This window comes from Chinchilla lanigera, unplaced genomic scaffold, assembly GCF_000276665.1.
Source record: "Chinchilla lanigera isolate Chin_1 unplaced genomic scaffold, ChiLan1.0 scaffold00006, whole genome shotgun sequence".
Taxonomy (NCBI): domain Eukaryota; kingdom Metazoa; phylum Chordata; class Mammalia; order Rodentia; family Chinchillidae; genus Chinchilla; species Chinchilla lanigera.
Window position 1 is genome coordinate 39646463 of NW_004955407.1, and position 18804 is coordinate 39665266.

General features: G+C 60.3%; 1 protein-coding gene across 1 annotated transcript in view; it reads left to right on the plus strand.

The window, feature by feature from the left end:
* Nucleotides 1-18694, plus strand: part of C2cd2 (C2 calcium-dependent domain containing 2) — a gene marked incomplete at its 5' end in the record, with an annotated part of 37722 nt that extends 19028 nt beyond the window's left edge. Inside the window, 9 exon segments of the mRNA XM_013505230.1 lie at nucleotides 795-918; nucleotides 2181-2289; nucleotides 4726-4790; nucleotides 5825-5949; nucleotides 6789-6951; nucleotides 7395-7508; nucleotides 8696-8823; nucleotides 10039-10375; nucleotides 17200-18694. Of these exon segments, the coding sequence (XP_013360684.1) occupies nucleotides 795-918; nucleotides 2181-2289; nucleotides 4726-4790; nucleotides 5825-5949; nucleotides 6789-6951; nucleotides 7395-7508; nucleotides 8696-8823; nucleotides 10039-10375; nucleotides 17200-17423 (1389 nt within the window).
* Nucleotides 18695-18804: the final 110 nt, after the last annotated feature.

The window sequence follows — 18804 nt, forward strand, 5'->3', positions numbered from 1 at the left end:
AAGGGCCCAACGCATCGTAAGGCCGTGACCTCTGCAGTAAGTCTACAGCGTTCTCTCCCTGGGGTGCCTGAGACGCGGAGCCCGTGGTGATGACTGGGAGGTTTTGTTAGCGGAAGGCGCTGGCTCGCACGGCCTTGAGCTCTGACACAGCTGGTTCCAGTCCGAGCCCAAGGCCCGGGCGCCAGAGAGGCGCTGGTGGCTCCGTCCCTCCCTGGCCTCCCCACCCTCGGCTCACGGGCTGGAAAGCCCCTGGCGCAGAGCAGCGTCTGCTAGAGCAAGCCATGGAGAATACAGGCGTCCCTGGAGATGTGGGTGAGGCTCCAGCCAGGCGGGGAGAGGCCCGCGGGTCCCCAGTGGGCGGCCCTGAGAGCAAGGCACAGGCTGGCTTGTGGTGCCCTGGCCTGGAGTTGGGGGCGCCTGCTGCCGGCAACCCCCTGCTGCCTGGGGAAGGGACCCAAAGGAGGCAGGTCCCAGCTGTGCGTGCCAGGTGACACTTGGGTGTCCTCATTGCATGCTGGGGTCCTCCTGGAGGTGGGTGCCCAGCCAGGGAGGGCAGCAGTGGGCATCTGCAGCCCACGCAGGAGACCTTGCTGCCTCGGGCACCTGTCCTGGGTCAGAGCGCAGCCCGAGATCCAGCCTGTTGTCCCCCCACAGCACGCTGCCCTGTGTTTGGGGGTGTGGCTCCCTGGTGCCCCGCCCTCCAGGAGAAGGGAGCCTTGTTCGGGCCAAGGCTGGAGCCGGTGCCCCTTCCTCCGGGTCCTCAGTCTCTCCCCGCCAACTCTTCTCTCCCGCAGAGTCTGCCTCGCGCCCCCCCACCCGCTCAGGACTGCTGCCCCCCCAAGCCGCCCCGGGCGCACGAGCTGAGGCTGCAGGTGAAGAACATCCGGGCCTCGCTGCTCAGCCTTCCGGGGGCCTCAGGTGGGTGCTGCGGCCCTGGAGAGGGGCCGTCCTGCGCCCGGGCGCGGGCGTCCAGGGGATCCCACCCTGCCAGCACTGGAAGCTGCGCACCGGAACACGCAGTGGGGCGGGACCTGCGGAGGGCGGGGCTTGGCGAGGGGCGGGGCCCGGGGCGGGGACAGGAACGGCTGGGGCGCCGCGGACCGACGGGCCGTGTGTACCCCAGGCAGCCCCACGGGGCCTCTGCGTGTGCCGCGCAAAGGAGTGGGTGTGTCTGCGGCGACGTCACACCGCCCCGATCTGATCACTGCACCCTGCTGCAATGTCACGCGTGCCCCGTGAGCACCACCGGGGAGTGTGCGGTTGGGCCCCTGGCGCGGGGAGGCCGAGGGGCGGAGGAACGGGATGAGTGCGCCTTCTCCTCGTTAGTGGGAAGCCTCCTCGTGCTCGTCCTCGTCCTCTCTCTAAATTCTCTCCTGTCCCTAACTGTGAAGCGGCCCAGACCAGTGTACACTGTGCACCCCGCAAGTGGGGACAGGGGCCGGGGTGTCAGGGCCGCGGGCCCCACAGGACAGACGCGTGGAAGCGTCCTTCTCCTGTGTCTGAGAACACCTGGGGCCTCCTGTCCTACTTCCCCCAGGCCCCTTAACCCCGCGGCCTCTCTCGGGCCGTCTGTGGACGATTCTTCCGGTGACAGCGCGTGCGTTCGCCCTCTGAGCCCGCACTGCATGGGGCTGCGTGGGCTGCCCGTGGGGAGATGCCCAGGCCGGGCCCTGCTCTGGCCCTGTGCCAGGGTGACCCCGTCTGGGTCTGAGCGTCTGGGCGTCCAGGCCACGTGGCCGGGAAAGTATCCCGGTGGTTTCCAGGACTCGGTGTGGCAGGGGCAGCGTTGTCTCGACGCCCGGCCAGCTGTGAGCCGTCTGCCCCTGCCCACTGAGTACCCCGAAGGGCCTGGGCCTGAGCCGCGCCAGGCGTGAGGGTCCCGCCTGTGGCCTGGGGAGAGGCTCTCTGTGAGTGACGTGGGTGTCACGGTGGGGTCACATGCAGGGCACGGTCCCCAGCTGGGCATCCTGCCTGCGGCGGGGTCTGACATGGGGCAGGGGAGCTTGGGGTCTTGCCAGCGGGCAGGGAAAGCTCCTGAAGCCCGGGAAGTCGGTACCTGGAGCACTGCTGTCAGTGGCGGCTGAAGAAAGAACAGGCTTTTAGCCTGGCCTTTCTCACACACGCAGCACCCTGGCGCGGTTGGAAACAAACCAGTCCCCAGCGACCCCTTGTGATTGCAGGCGGCCCCGGCCCTGTGTGCGTCACACAGCTGAATGACCCGGCTCAGAGCTTCGCCAGCTCCCCGCTGAGGAGCAGGGCCGATCTCTCGTGGGAGGAGGAGTTCACCTTGTGAGTACCGCCCGGGTGGTCACAGCGGGTGTCCCCAGCCGGGTCTGCTCAGGACCGCCACATCCCTGTCACCGTGCCACGCTGCCTAAGCAGAAAATTAAATTAGGTGCAAGCAAGCTGTCCCGGCGGCTGGAGGCGGTTTTGAGTCAGACGGGATTCTCTCTCGGGCAGCTTAGGGTCCGTCCCCTCCTCTTGCCCTGTGGTGACGGGGGTGGCAGGCAGTAGGGTTCCCCACTCCCTTTAGATGCTCAGCCACCCCAAGGAAACTCCTGACAGACACAAAGTCTGACAGAGTAAAGGGGGACGTGGAGAGCACTGACAATAGTGATGTCGGAGTCGTCAGTCAGTACCACAGAGGAGAAAACCTAGCAGCACTTTTTAAAAAATTTTTTTTGTCTTTTTGAGACAAGGTCTCCCTATGCAGTTCAGGCTGCCCTTGAGCTTACTTTGTAGCCCAGGCTGGTCTTGAACTCGCAACGATCCTCCTACCTCAGCCTCCCGAGTGCTGGGATTACAGGCCTGAGCCACCATGCCCAGCAAACATATAGTCAAGTATAGCAGCACCTTAAGGGCGGCCGCTGCGTTCACACTGGGAGCCGTGGTGCTGTCCTAGTGTGCCCCCCGGTGGTGCTAGAGCAAAGGAGAGAAGAAAGCGGTTGTGGTTACAGGGGACAGTCAGTGTCCATGCCTGATGTTTTACAAGTGCAATGGAAACAGAGTGGATGGATGCATCTAAAGACGCATTAGCCTTAGTAAAATAAGGTTTTTGGAACTCACCGTGAACAGGAAGTCCCGGGACAGAGAGCGAGCGAGCCCGTTGCTTTGTGCTCTTGTGGTTACGTAAGAAAAGAGACGAGGAACAAATGCTGGGGGTCACAGCTGAGCGTCCCCGTCTCTCGGAGGTGATTTTGTTGCACACCTGGACTCCTCGAGGAAGTCAGTGCAAACCTCTGGAAACACAGCGGATGTAGGATGGACACAGGTCCTGTGATAAAAACAAGTAGAAACAGCAACTCAGCAAAGTGGCTGACACAGAAGTCGACCCCTTTCTGATGCGGAGACAATGCAGTTATGAAAGCTGATGAAAGGAAATGTGGCACATACGTGAATTTTAGGGCACGCTGATGAAACTGTGAATACTGCCGTAGAAAACGGGGCATAATCTCCAAAAGCAGGAGCTAGAGGTGGCCGCGGCCCGCTGACAGGAGGCACGGTCTGGAAATCGGTGAGGGGACGCGGACGCCAGGGGTGGATGCGGGTGGCCTGATGTGCGTGCGCCTCGTGACTGGCAGAGCCAGGGCGCCCGGAGGTTTTCCTCAGCTGGCTCATAATTGGGAAATACTGGAAACAATCAGCCCATCCCTAAGGGCTGGTTATCGAGAGCCGGCAAAATAAAATCTCACAAGGCCGAGCAGCAAAAAGCTAGACCCACGTGGAGATGAGGCTGCTCTGTGGGGGTCGCTGGCCTCCAAGTGGACAGAAACAGCCAGAGGGCCAGGGAGGCATTTGAGGCTGACGTCTGTCTTTGGATAATTACGCAGCAGTTTATTCAGCAGCGTCACTACCACCCGTAGGTAGCCTCTAGATTTAAGTGAATGAAAGTGACAGTGAGACCCAGCCCTGCGGTTCACACCGGCCACGTCGTGGTGCGGGGGCAGCCACTGTCTGTCACCACAGCACCACAGCACGTGAGCTCTGCCATCAGCTCCGGAAGGCTCCTCCCCAAGTGTTCAGTGGCCTTCAGAGGACGAGGCCGCAGGCAGTCTGTCCTTGTTTTTGGTAACATATCTCTGCAGTGTCTTCGCTGTCCACGGCTTCGCGTTGCTCTGCATAATCAAGAAAGACAGTACGAGGTGTGACTTTGAAACGCAGTGAATGTCGAACATTCTTAAAAAATTGTATTGCAGTAAAGGACACACTGCCATGTGTCCCCTCAAGACCCCCTCACTTCACACACACTCGTCCCCCCGTCCTGGCCACGTCCTGCAGCAGCTCTGGAGTCCTCTTTCCTCAGTGTCTTTAGCTGCGCTGTCCTGGCTGCCCGATGTCCTGGATCCATTCAAAATGTTTTGACTGTGGGGTGGAGCTGGAAGTCACACGGTGCCAGGTTCAGGGAACAAGGTGGATGAGGACACAGCCTCATGTTTTCATGAGCTGCCTTTCTGTCGGACGGCACTCAGCAGCACCAGTCACTGTATTTTTGATCACACCTCAAAAAGACACTCAGGAAAGAGGACTCCGGAGCTGCTGCAGAAAGTGGCCAGGAGGATGGGATGAGTGTGTGGGAAGCGAGGGGGAGGACTGTGGAGGAGTGATGCATGGCAGTGTGTCTTTCACTGTTGTACATTTTTAAAAATGTACATATTCACTGTGTATTTCGAAAGAACCCGTAGCCCTTGCATGGTGAAGGTCTCACGGCTCTGTCCCTCTCCACAGTGAGCTCAACGCCAAGTCCAGGGAGCTGCACCTGCTGATCTCGGAGGAGGGGCAGCCCTCGGAAGGTGGGTGGGGAGCCGTGGGGGCTGCGCGTGCAGGGGGCTCACCCCGCCCTGAGCGGGCCTGGGGGCGCTGAGCGCAGGGGCCCCCTCCCGAGCCACACCTCGCGGCGGAGGACGCTTGGGTCACGATCCATCTTAGAGATGAGCAACTCACACGTCTCTGGGACAAGTTCATCTGACTGTGTGATCTCCGAAGATCTTCCGTTCCACAGTCCTTGCTCAGAGAGCAGTTCTGGTTGCTCGCAGCCTCAGCAGACTTCCCTTGTCTTTCGATTTTTAATTTCAGGAAAATGCGCATAACAAACAAATGTGCCATCTTGGCAGAGTCTGAGTGCAGGGCTCAGTGGCATTCAGCGCCCTGGCTGGGGCCACCCCCTCCCTCCCTCCCTCTCCAGCCCTAACTCGGGCTCCCACGTTGGAGCTCCGCCCCGGGCCCTTCGAGACCCTGCGCCTCCTCTTCCCAGCCTCAGCCCCAGCCCCAGCCCCCTGTTTTCTTAACTGCCTCTGCCTTAGAAATGAACTTCTGTGGCTGCACTGAGCGTGTGACTTAGACCCCACAGTTCAAGGTCACCGTCGAGATGAACAGGAACTTGAGCGTGTGCCTGAAATGAATCAGTAGTTTCAATCTTTTTTTTTTTTTTTTGAGACAAGGTTTCACTATTTAGTCCAGGCTGTACTCAAAGTCACTGTGTAGCCCAGACTGGCCTCAAACTTGCAGCAATCCTCCTGCCTCAGCCTCCTGAGTGCTGGGACCATGCCCATCAGGACGGCCTTTTTGTCGTCCTTAGTACAGTTCACGTCCCAGTGCCCTGCTGTCACATCCGGCTTCCTGAGTGGACGCGGGGGCGTCCTTCCTGGCCCCACCCCACCCCAGGGGGCCTCTGGCTGTCCTGGTGCGGGGCCCCGGCTGTTTGGCCTGCCCCACAGCTTGTCCTTGTCTTTGATGACTCTCAGGGCCCAAGGGGTCCCTTCCTGCCCAGCAGGGTGGGTGCTGGACCCTGTGCCCTGTCAGTGACGCCTGCGCTCCTTGTCCCTAGGTCCACTGGCAGTAGCGGTCATCCCGCTGGACTTGTTTAGGAAGCAGCCCTCCGGACCACAGAGCTTCGCGCTGACCAGCGGGCCGGGCCTGGGCAGCGCGGTGCTGGGCTCGGTCACTGCGGAGGTACGGTGGCATCCCCTCCACCCTCCCTAGTGGCCCGCTCTGCAGCCTTGGGGCGATGTGCACAGCCGTCCGGCAGGGGGCGCTGTTCCAGGCCTGCGCTTGGAGACAGGCGTGGATTCCCCAGGCCTGTGGCGGCCTGAGGCGGCTGAGCTGCGATACTCCCCGCTGCCCAAGCCCCTGGCCCAGCCCCGAGGCCTGGGAATGCTCCCTTGATCTCCGGCGCGATGCCCAAGGCCACACTTTGAGCTGGGCGCGTTTTGGCCCCGCGAGATTCTGTGGCCGCTGGAAAATCCATGTGCGCTGGAAAGTTAAAGAGACGCAGAGGGCAGAAAGGATGGATGCGCATGCGCGGCACCGAGACTCCTCCCCCAGGAAACGCGTCTGTGCGGGACATGCAGACGTTTTTCTCATTATTGGTCCCCAAACCGCACAGCATCACAACTGTCCATGTAGCATTTCATTGTGTTAGGTGTGATCCGTAAGCTAGCGGTGATCTTAGGTCTATAGGAGGGGCCAGGCAGATTTGTGCACCCCAGGAATCGCAGCTTCTTGGAGGCTGAGACAGGAGGGTTGCAAGTTGAAGGCCAACTTGGGCAATTTATGTCTCTAAAGAAAAAGCGTTGGAGCTGAACTCAGCGATCTGCACACGAGTGCGCCCGCCTAGCACGCGCCCAGTCCCTACACGCACGAGGAAGGCCATAAAGGGGGCCGAGCGGGTTGTGTGCAGACAGCGCCCCATTTCTGAGAACTTTGCTGCCCTGGGGGAGGGGGTCCTGGAACCGAGGGACCGGGACGCCAGGGGCGACTGTATTGCAAAACTGGTGACCGCCACCCCACAGTTCTCTTACATGGAGCCGGGAGAGGCCAGAGCCCCGCCAGCGCCCCCACCTGCTCCCGCCGCGAAGGTGGAGAAGGACCGCACCGTGCTGCCCTGCGGTACCGTGGTCACCACCATCACCGCCGTGAAGACCAAGCCACGCTTCGACGCGGGCAGGGGCGCAGGTGAGCTGCTGGGCTGTGCTGGGCTCAGGGAGGGACCTGGGCAGAGCGAGCTGCCTTTCTTATCTGCCCCAGAGACCTGGGAAGGGAGGCTGGCTGGGCCCGGCGGTGTATCCGGAGCTAACGTGGGGGGAGCGAGCACTTTCGCCTGCGTTAATTAGCTGCTCTGCTTCCCCGGGACACCAGGCAGCCGGTGCAGACTTTCCGGGGTGAAAGTCACCTGGGAGAAGGCGTGGTGACGCACGCCTGCGATCCCGACACTTGGGAGGCCGAGGCAAAAAGACCGCCAAGGGTCCCAGGCCAGCCTGGCTGCATAGTGAGACCCTGCCTCGAACACCAAACCAACACCCCCAAATGGGCAGCCAGGCCCCGCCAGTGCCAGGCCCTCCGTTTCCGGAACCTGGGGCAGCGCTGGCGCCCACGGTAACTGGGTCTGTCCCCGGCAGAGTCCCCCGTGAGGACGCCCGTCAAGGTGAAGGTAATCGAGAAGGACATCTCCGTGCAGGCCATCGCGTGCCACAGTGCGCCTGTCAGCAAAACACTGTCCTCTTCAGACACAGGTAGGAGAGCGCTTCCTCTGCCCTCGCCACGCAGGAGAGCGCTTCCCGGAGCCCTCTCACTTGCCGGGAAGTGGAGCTCCTGTTCTGAGTTTGGGAGGAGTTTTGCTTTTCACACTAGGTAGAGCCAGGTGTGACGGCGCCTGCCTTTAATGGAAGCACTTGGGAGGCCGAGGCAGGAGGATCTCCATGAATTTGAGGTCCAGCTTGGGCTGCATAGTGAGTTCAAGGCCAGTCAGAACTACATAGTGAGACCCTGTCTCAAAAAAACAAAGAACAAACAACAAAAAAGGCGCTATCTGTGAGTGCCCAAGCAGATCCGTGAGGCAGGGCCAAAGCGCACAGTCGGAGCGAAAGAGTGCCGGTGCTGGGGGTGGTGCACACTGAGGGCTGGGCTTGGGGGGCTGCGTGGTTCTGGGGTCCCCTCCGAAGGACGATCCAGGGTGCTTACTTTTGCATTGTGTGTCATTTACCTAGTGCCCACTTCCTGATGGCCAGGTTGCCCGTGTTAGTGGCTAAAGCCAAAACAGACTTACTCAGCAGTTGAAATGCAAACCGTGTGTGCCCGAGCGGCCCAGACTCCGTAGCCGGCTGATGGGTGATCGTGGTGTTCTTTGGGGGTGGGAGTCTGCAGTTTATGGATTTATGGCCTCCAAGAAAAATGCAGGCCAAACCTCTGGACCTCGAACCTTAAAGACCCCTCACTGCCAGGGTGAGGAGCTGGGAGGGGAGGGGCTCAGCGTGGAGAGGTGGAGAGTTCCTGAGCTTGGCAACTCTGAGGATGTCTGAGGGCTGCTGCTTCTTCCGAGCTCCAGCCCCCTCACACACCCAGTCCCCTGGCTTCTGTCCTTGTTGCTTCTGACCCTCCTTACCTCTGCTTGGAAAGCTTTGTCACGTTTAGTAGAATAGCGTAAGCTGCCGTGTGCCCGAGCCAGAGACCCCGAGGCTTTGCTGTGGACCTGCCGGGCATCAACCCTCCTCCTTTTTGTGGGAGGAGGGGTTCAAGGCAGGATCTCCATGTACAGCCCGTTCTGGCCCTGAACTTGCCATGTAGCCCAGGCTGGCCATGACCTGGAGATCCTCCTGCCTCAGCTGCCCATGTGCTGGGATTGCAGGCATCGCCGCCACTTTCAGCTCCGGGAAACATTGCATTGTTGTTAATGAGCTCCGCGCTGCCTCCCCTCCTGCAGAACTGTTGGTGTTGAACGGGTCCGACCCGGTGGCCGAGGTTGCCATTCGACAGCTCAGCGAGTCCTCAAAGCTGAAGCTCAAGTCGCCCCGGAAGAAGAGTACGCTCATCATCTCAGGGGTCTCCAAGGTACGCGGATGGGGCGCTGTCGGGGACAGGCTCCTCCCCGCGGAGACAGCAGTGTGCGGATGTCAGGCTGCGTGGGTTCCTCACCTTCCTGGCAGCTTGCAGGTATCCGCGGGGGCTGCTCTGCAGGTCGGCAGCTTGCGGGGACATTTCAGGAAAATTACAGAAGGCAAATAGGTGATAGACGCCTCTGCCTGTGTGGCCGCCCATTTCTGGGGAACTTCCGCTCTTTGCATGTGACTCACCCACAAAGCATTCACACCTCTGCGGCCAGGATTCATCCTGTTATCATGGAGAAATGGTGCTGTGGGTGTCCCAGCCCCCACCCCAGCCCCTCACCCTCCTGGACGCGGGGGAGCGCATAGTGGTGGGCTGCGGGCGGGGTTCCAGTGGGGATTCCGGGGGGTCTGCTTTGGATGAGTTCTGGGGGGCGCTCCTGCAGGGTCACAGAGAGGGTGGGGCCAGGAGGGGCTGGCGTGCTGAGGTCGGTCCCCAAAACTGCCAAAGTGCCAGAGTGTGGGTGGCTCCCAGTGCCCGCTCCCAGGTGACGTGGCCCCCCAGTCTGGTGGTATCTCTTCTTGAGGGGCTCCAGAGTGCAAGATGGCCTCAACCTCTCAGTGGTCCTCCTGCCTCAGCCTTCCCAGGGCTGGGCTGACAGGTGTGCGCCACCAGGGCTGGGTTAGAGAATTCTTAAAAGGATACAAAGTAGCTACCAATGAATTCGGACTTGGAAGTATCATAAAAGTGCCATAGGAACAAAGAGTAGGAGAAGCTAAACCTGAGCAAGTTCACCTCTTCTGGAAGGAAGAGCTAGTGCCTGGCCTCTGCAGCTCCCAGCAGGGACGCTGTTCCTGGGGAAGACACGCACCACTTCCACACACCTCGACCATGCGCACGGGACCCTCCCGGCCAGGTGTCCCAGGGCCCTCTGTCACAAGCAGCTGTGACCTAAAAGCCTTCACAGGTGGCCAGCTGCACCTGCCGACACTGTAAAATCTCCAGGGTGGAGTGGGCGGTGGCACACGCCTGTAATTCCAGCACTCAGGAGGCTGAGGCAGGAGGACTGCTGAGAATTCGAGGCTAGCCTGGACTACACAGCGAGACTCTCTCAAAATACCAAACAAAGCCTGCATTGTGTCTTGGGAGTGATTGCCTGGCATTTCCACCCTGCTCCTTGTCCACCTGTCCTCCCAGCCGCTCACAGTCCTCTCCCCACAGACCTCCCTCTCTCAGGACCAGGAGGCTGCCCTCATGCTGGACTATGCGGCCTCCATGGACAGCGCCCCCCAGGAGGCCGCCCCGGCCACCGCCCTGGCCACCGCCCTGGCCACCCTAGAGGCAGCTGAACCCTCTGCCCCGCCTGCCGAGGACGAGCCCGCCCTGGTGCCCGCCGCCCCTGCGCCCCCAGAGCCCGAGCTGGACCCCTGGGACGTGGAGAAGGAGGAGGTGGCCGCGTGGAGCGGGCCGGGCCTGCTGGAGCCGGATGGGGACGGGGACGAGCTGTCCGAGAGCTCCCTGAGCGCCTGGGAGCTGGGCGCCTCCAAGAAGCGGAGAGGTAAAGCTGCCCGCCCCACCCGCCCCCTCGGGCCCCAGCCGCTGCCGCCGGCCTGCAGGGAGTCCCGGGACCCTCCCTCTCCTGTCCTGTGCTCCGCCTGGCCTGGTCACCAGGATGACCGGCTGCCGCTAAGTGCCCTGCAGGGCTCCGGGCAGCCACACTGAGCCCCACGGAGACCCCCAGAGCTGGGTCTCCTGGACAGAGCCAGGCCCCTCCGCTTCCCAGGCAGCCAGGCCTCGTGTCCTGCCGGACCTTGGGCCGGGACCTGGCAGCCCCGCAGCCCCGGGGAGGGGCGGAGTCCTGGGGTCGCTGGTCACCGCCAAGCCCCCGCGCCCCGCCCTGATCATGCTTCCTGAGGCGGGCACAGCCGGACCCCGACAGGCCCGAGCGTTGGTTTCCCCCTCCGTACGCGGAGACCCCCAGCGGGACCGAGGCCCAAGGCGGTGACACCTGGCGTCTCCGACCCCACGTCCTATGCTGGACACAATCTGGGTCACAGCTGCTGGCCGCCGCGTGGGGAGGGCAGCAGTGCCGCTAAGTGCCCTGCAGGGCTCCGGGCAGCCACACTGAGCCCCACGGAGCGGCCCACGGCCGAGCTGGTCTGCTTCTACCGAGGCGAGAACCTGCCCTGAAAGTCCAGTCTGCCGTGGGCCCGGCCTCGCCTCTTTTTGTTGGTTTGTTTCTTGTTTTTTGAGACAGGGTCTTGCTTTGTAGTGCAGGCTGGCCTTGAACTCACAGCGATCCTCCTGCCTCAGCCTCCTGATTGCTGGGGTTACAGGCATGCACCCCCATGGCAGGCTTCCCACATTGGTTTTGCTGCTTCCCCTGCTGCTGTCCCGTGACCCAAGCCCTACCAGTGCCAACGGCACAGGGACAGGGAGGGTTAAAAGAAACAGGAGGAGAGGGGGCTGGGGATTTAGCTCAGCGGCAAAAAGCACCTGCCTGGCATGCGCAAGGTGGTGAGTTCTGTTCCCGGTACCGAAGAGAAACCAAAAAAAAAGAAAGAAACAGGAGGAGAGCGGGGAGGGAGGCGGAAATTTCCTGAAAAGGTTCGGCCCCTCCCGCTTGCCCACCTCCAGCCTCTGAGGGACTTTCCTCAGGTTTCCCTCCAGTGACCTTGCTCCTGGCGCCCCCTGGTGGCTGGCCCCTGTGCAGGCACCCAGAAGCCCGGCGTGGGGAGCCCCGCAGAGGATGCCCGCTCGGGCCTTCCCGTCTAGGCTGGCGGCTCACTTCTTGGCCGCCCCTCCCTGTCCTGCCCCCATCCTTGTCCCTCTCATCACAGGCCAGTGGATGGTGCCCCATGGGCTCGGAGTGCCCAGGCAGCTCATGGGGTGCCGGTGGCGCTGGCACCTGTTCCCAGCTCCCTGGACGCTGTCACCCCTGGGGTGCTGCTGTGTAGACCCACAGTGCTTCAAAAGGAGGTGTTTGGCCTTGTTTTTAAACATGTTTTCATTCCCAGCCAGGCGTCCTGGTGCATATCTGTAATCCCAGCACTGAGGAGGCTGAGGCAGGAGGATTGCCGTGGTTCAAGGCCAGCCTGGGCTACATAGTGAATTCAACACCAGCTTAAACTGCAGAGCAAGACCCTGTCTAAAAAAATTTTTTTATTATAATTTTTTTAAGAGCTTTGTACTTACCCTTTCTGAGGTGTCCGTGTTGTATACCAAGTAGTTTTTATTTTGCACAGAAATTTTTAAAAAGGTCATACTGGGACCGGCTCTGTAAAGGCCGCACTCTGCGTGAAACTTACCTTTTCTGATTTCCAAACTGCCTGCGTCTTTAGTAAGGAGTCAGAGGACGCCCGCGTGTTTGGCATTTTCCTGGAAGTTCACTTATTGTGAGACCCAGTACAGGAGCTCTATTCCCAAACCGCGGTTAACTTTTTAACAAGCATCGATAGACTGACCCAGCAGTGTGAAGAGACCTAGCGCCCTGCGCTGTGTGCGCGCAGGTGGACACATGATCAGTTTTAGGTGTGAGACAGGGTCTCACTGTGTGGTTCAGGCTGGCCTTGAACTCTCAGCGATCCTCCTGCCTCAGCCTCCCTAAGACTGGGTTAATGGTGTGCACCCCCACACCCAGCAGGTGTGTTTTACATCAAGAGCACTGAGAGGTTTGGGGGGGACTGGAAAGGAAAGAACCTTGCCAGTGTCCTGCACGGCGACTCTGAGCGCGCGTGCGTGTATGTGTGCGTGCACATGCCTGTGTGCGTGCATGCGTGCGATGTAAACGCTTCCCGGCTCTCACTGTCTTTCATTCTGGTTTTGCTCTCACATCCGCGCCGTTCCCTTTAACCTAGAGGATCGCTCTGCTGACCTGAGTTAATTCCTGCGCAGTAAGTTACTTCTGCCTTCCGTCTCCTCCTCCTCGCCACACTGTAGGAAGCGGCTCCTAGCCAGACCTTTGTCCGCCGCCCGCCCCTCTGCCCGGCCTTGCCTCCCTCCCCAGCCCTGCCGCTCCCCGCACTCCCAGACCTGCTACGGTCAGCCGGCACCTTCCCCACCGCCAGAGAGGGAGCTGCCCTGCTGCCCAGGGGACGAGCAGCCTTGCTGTCTGCAGAGCAGCGAGCTACAGTTTTCAGGTTGCCTCTGGGCGGTGTTCCTACCGAGATTTTGTTTTGCTTTTTTTTTCTTCACAGGGTTTTTTTTTCAACACAGGGTCTCACTGTGTAGCCCAGGCTGGCCTTGAACTCACAGTGATTCTCCTGGCTCAGCCTCCTGAGTGCTGGGATCACAGGCATGCAGCACCCTGCCCCGCCCATGGGATTTTAGGGTGGATCCTTCCATTATGTCCGATGATTAGACAGTATAGACACAAGTGAGAATCGACTTGGAAGTACATTTAACATTCGGACTGTAATGTAGAATTATTATTCTTTAATTCCTTCATGTATTTGTTTAGACTTCAGCCTTCTTGTGATTTTTTCTTCTTTTATAGAATTAGGGAAAGGGCCGGGAATGGTGTTGTGCACCCGGTGTTGTACTGCCTCAGGAAGCTGAGGCAGAAGCGTTGCCGAGAGTTCAAGGCCAGCGTAGGCTACCAAGTGAGATGACCCCGTCTCAAAAAAAAAAAAAAAAAAAATCAGGGAAAGGTGTTTTTCTTCTCCTTTCCTCCTGTTTAAAAATCTGGATCGCTCGCCTGGAATTTCATGCACCCACTCTCTGAACGTTTATCTCACTTGTCAGTTATTCTAGTGGTGCCGATGTGCGTGGTGCCCACACGTTATACCCACAGTGTGTAACGGGCCCCTTAGCAAGTTCGGTGTTCATCTCCCGCGTGACGACTGTGTGCCTTGCTGGGGTGCAGTGTGGCCAGTACTTGAGGGTCAAACCCAGGGAGTCAGGGTCTCCGCCCCTCACCATGCCCAGCACCTCTCTCCTGCTCCCTGGGACCCAGAACGAATGACTGCACGCTCCAGTCACCCCTGTAGTGCTAGGACTCAGCCCTTCTGTCTGTGGGGTGCCTGGGACCCAACCTCCTTCCATCCCTGCCCCGCTTCCCAGCCGACAGTGATCCAGAGTGCATCTTTTTTGTTCTGTTTTGTTTCGTTTTGGGTTTTTTGTTTTGCTTTTCTGAGACAGGGTCTCGCTATGCAGCTGAGGCTGGCTTTGAACTCATGAGGCTCCTCCTGTCTCAGCCTCCTGAGTGCTGGGATACAGGTGCACCCCACCGTGCTTGGGTCCAAATTGCGTTTTAAGGGACCCTGGCAGCTGAGGCTGGGGTGGGTCTCACTCTCGCTCCTGCCCGATGCAGCGCCAGGCGTCAGACAGTGACCGTGGCCTCTGCTGCCGATGCCCCATGGGAGTGAACCTCTGTGCTATCGGGGTGGAGGCGCGGGGCCAGGTGGAGGCCGGCAGCACCAGTCTCGCCCAGTGGCACTGCTCAGCCAGTGAGTGTGAGGAAGGCCCGGTCCTCCGCACCGCGGAAAGGAAGTTACTTGGGAGAGAGACACTCCTCTGTAGTTACTCCTACTGCTCCTGGTTGGGGGCTGGGCTGTGCACCCAGGGGCATGCGCACCGCTGGGCCCTTGTCCCCCATCCCTCCACGCCCGAGATAAGGCCACAGGTGCTGCCGCCCATCCCACCTGGCGCCCCCCCAGGGCCCATGAGGCGACTCCGCACCACACACCACTGTCCTCCGTCGGCCCTACCTCGCCCAGCACAGATGCGCCCTGGAGGGCACAGGGCAGCGCATCTGGAACTCGGTCAGCTGGCCTGGGTGCCGCAGGACATGGGTCCCCCTGGAGGCCGGCACAGGTCACGCTCACCACTTGCTCCCTTCCCTGGCCTGGCTGCAGGTCTCCCAGGACCGTCACACAGCACCAGGAACCAAATGCTTTAAACGACAGAGATTCAACCCAGGCTCAGGGGTGCACACCTGTAATCTCCACTCTTGAGGCTGAGGCAGGAGAGTTGCAACTTAGCAATTTCATGAGACTCTGTTTCAGAATAGAATTTCTTAAAAAGGGAGCTGGGAAGGTAGCTCAGTGTGAAGGCTCTAGGTTCAATCCCCGGTGATGCGTAAAGCAAAGCAAAGCAAAGCAGCGCCTCACTCGCTGTTTCTCGCCTCTGGAGCCCTGGGTCTGCTCGGGTGTCTGCAGGGTGAGCCACTGGGAGGGGCTGACAGGGCCTGGCTGTCTCTGCCTTGTAGGCTCGAGGCCCTGGTCTCCTCTCCGTCCTCACGGGGCCCTCCCGCCCGGTCCCCTCAGCGTGTCTGTCTGACCCAGTCCCCTTTTTAAGGACAGTGTCTTCTGGGTGAGGCCACCCCCGAGCTCTCCTAACGAGATTGCCTCCCTGAAGACAGCTCCAAATACGTCACTTGCTGAGGCCTGGGGTCAGGAGCTCTACGTGCCCTCTGGGCACAGGTAGGCCCCAGCCCGGCCCCTGCTCAGCCCTGACAGAGGTTCTGTGCCAGGATGCAGGGGCGGACTCCTGTTGGGATCCTGAGGCAGGGCTGGGCCTGCGCCAGGCCGCTCTGTCCCCCTGGGGCCTCCGTTTCCCCAGGGGAGCGTGGGGCTCTCCTCCCCTCTTCCGCTGCAGGTGGGGGAGCCCGTGTCTTAAGCTCGAAGGGACCACTGAGCCAAGCCCGGGTCAGAACCCCAGGCCTGCCTCGACCCCAACCCCGGTCCCCTGTCAGCCTTAGGGCCTCCTCCAAGCTGGGGGCTCCTGTGCCTGGGACTCCCATCCCTGTGTCCCATGGATCGTGTGACACACGGGGATCAGCCACGGGGGCCCCGCTGTGCACCCCACCAGCCCTGCCGCTAGAGAGGGCGCTCGGCCTTCCTCAGCAGCCGGTGATCTTTCCTGATCAGCTGCCTTTCAGGGACATAAACGAGCTCAGGAAGTAAGGTTTATGTCCCTTGATGGCACCCACCAGACCTGCTGGTGGGACCCGAGTCATTTCCACATCTATACTCTCCCTTTTCACTCTTTCTGGCTTCCCCAAAGCTGGCCTTGAACTCACTATGTAGCCGAGGCTGGCCTTGATCTCACGGTGATCCTCCTGCCTCAGCCTCCTGCACGCGAGGATTACAGGCCTGCACCTCTGTCGGCTTTGACCAGATTAAATTCATCCTGTTTCTTGGAGCCCTGTGGCTTCTCCACATCTGCCAGAGGGACAAGGACATTCGCCCCTAAAGTCAAGTCCTGCAGTGGCATCCTCAGTCACTCTTGCCTGTAGGGTTGGTTACGCTGCCCGACACGCATTGTTTGCAGGCGCTTCCTACCCCTTCCTTAGCAGCGCAGCCTGGTGCCTGCAGCGTGCGTGTCGAACGCCTGTCACAGAAAGAATGAGCTACCAGATAGGGGATCAATCTCCTCAGTCCCCGGCAGGCCCGTCTGCCCCGGAGTCAGTAACACCCCGCCCTTGGGTGACGGATTTTACAGGCCTGCTCCAAAGCCGCCCTGACCTTGGGAACTAGGGTGTGCTAGGATGCTGGGCTAATTTGTAGAGAACCAAGTACCACAGCTCGGCCCTAATCTTGAAGGAACCATTGTGGTTGATTTGCGGGGGGGGGGGGGGGGAGTACAACGTCCCTTCATGTAGTTCAGGCTGGCATGGTGGCTCACACCTGTAATCCCAGCACTTGGGAGGCTGAGGCAGGAAGATCGCTGGAAGTCCAGCCTGGGCTACACAGTGAGTTCAAGGCCAGCCTCTTGCACACTGGGATTACAGGTGTCACCGCAGCACCCGGCCATTGCTGCTGCTTTTTTTCTGTCCCATATTCTGCCAGGTGATCTCCGACACCAACAGGACAAGCCACACAAAATCAGGGTCTTTCTCCTTCCCCCTTCCGTCCCCCTTTCCTTCTGTCTGTCTGTCTCTCTTCCTCCATCCTTCCTTCCCTCCCTTCCTTTCTCATTGTGGGCATTGAGCCCAGGGTCTCTTGCATACCGGGCAAGCACTCTGGCCAAGCTATACCCCAGCCCCAAATTGAGGTTTTGCAGATTGACAATGATCAAGGAGCACATTTCCTATGTTTTAGCGTGCATGCACACGCGCACACACACACAGTAAGATCTGGAATTAATAAAAAAAAACCAGTCTCGGTCCCAAAATAACAACTGTTACGTTTCCCTAGAAAGCCAGCACATTGTTCTCAGGGCCCCTCACTTGGCTTGGGGCGCACGGTCTGCCGTGCTCCGGGAGGGAAGGGGCAGAGGCCCCGACACCTGGCCGGTGGGAAGGGCTTTCTGCTCCTGCGGCAGGGTCCCACTGCGAGCTGGCTTCCCGCTTGCTCCGCTCTCCGCCGCGTCCGCCCCGCCTGCGAGGCCCGGGCCCTTCCTCCCGCCGCCGCGTCTGACCGCGCTGTGCCCCTCTTGCAGGCGGAATCCTCAGGAAAGGCGCCAAGCTGTTCTTCCGCCGGCGGCACCAGCAGAAGGAGCCGGGCCTGAGCCAGTCGCACAACGACCTGCTGTTCCTGCAGCAGCCGGAGGGGGCGCGCAGGAAGAGCAAGACCCTCACGCGCATCCTGCACAAGAAGCTGCTGCCCTGGCAGCGGGACAGGGACGCTGCCGTGAACGGGGTGCCCGGGGAGCCCTGCACGTAGCCCGCAGGGCCACCTCCTTCCTCAGGAAGCCATAGACGGGGACTGCGACGTGCCCAGGAAGAGCAGGGTGCCGGCTGCTGCCCGGCGCCCACCTGCCTTGCTCGGTTTCTTCCAGCAGTCTCGGCTTTGGAAGGGCCGATGAGCCCCCAAAGAGGGCCGATGAGCCCAGTTTGCGCCAGGTGCCCCCAGCAGCACCTGCTGCCCCCCGCGCAGGCCGCGCTCCAGCCTGGGAGCGATGCTCTTCCGGAAGGAGGGAGAGTGTGATCCGATGGACGGTGGTGCGGCAGGGCTGGCAGAGCCAGCTTTACCCGCGGCACCCACCTGCAGGGCGCTGGGGTCCACGCCCGACCGTGTCGGGAGGAGGTGGGGCCTCCTGCGCTGGAAGGTGGTGGGGTTCTGGGTAAATACAAGTTATGACAGGAACGGAAATACAGGAAGGCCTTTGCCTTTGGTGTTAGCCATAGAACTTGCAGCTGTATGCAAACCACGTCAGTCCTATGCACCCTCTGCTCAGCACTTCCACGTTTACCTGGAGCCTCCTTGCAGGTGCAGATGCTGGAGGCTGCTGTGGTTCTTACATTTTCCTCTGTCGTGTCAAGCTCAGGATGCCCGTGGGGCCGCGGACAGATTTGCCTCCCGGCGGCTGTGCGGCAGACCTGGCACAGGAAGTCCGGGCAGCAAGCACCCAGTTACCAAACTCACACGCGTGGATCTTGCCAGATGTCGCCGACTGCCCAGAGTCCATCCGGGGCTGTCGAGGAAATGACCTTGTGTCTCGGGTCAGCCCCAGGAATACAGGTGTACCGGCACGAGAGCCGACATGCAGGACTTGATAGGGCTCTGCAGCATTCTGCTGTGAATAGCACCCTGGCACATTTTGGGGTGTCCTTAAGTGGGAGCAAAGTTTTATGTCCCTCTGTACTGTCAGACCTTTCTCCAGTCGATTCACAGCAAGCACTGCCCCGGGCCCTGTGGCTGCCTGCAGCCCAGGGCACAAGCGTGTTACGGGGCGACTGCCGGTGACAGTGGGGCCCCCAGACCCGGCCTCACTGAGCTGGAGAAGGCAGGTGTGAAAAACCGCCCCCAAGCCCAGGTGTGAGAGCGGGTGTGCGCTCACCAGGGTCCTTTGCGAATCCATGCCATGTATTTCAGGGGAAGTAGAGCCACTCATGAGCAGAAACCTGGGAGAAAGCCCTCACTATGGCATTTGTTTTTCTTTGCTGTTTTTGAGGGAGAGATTCAAAAACTACACTAGAAGTTTCGCTTTCAAATTCATGTTAAACAGTTCTTGGGGGGCTGGGGATTTAGCTCAGCGGCAAAAGCGCCTGCCTGGCAAGCGCAAGGTCGTGAGTTCGGTTCCCGGTACCGGAGAAAAACCAAA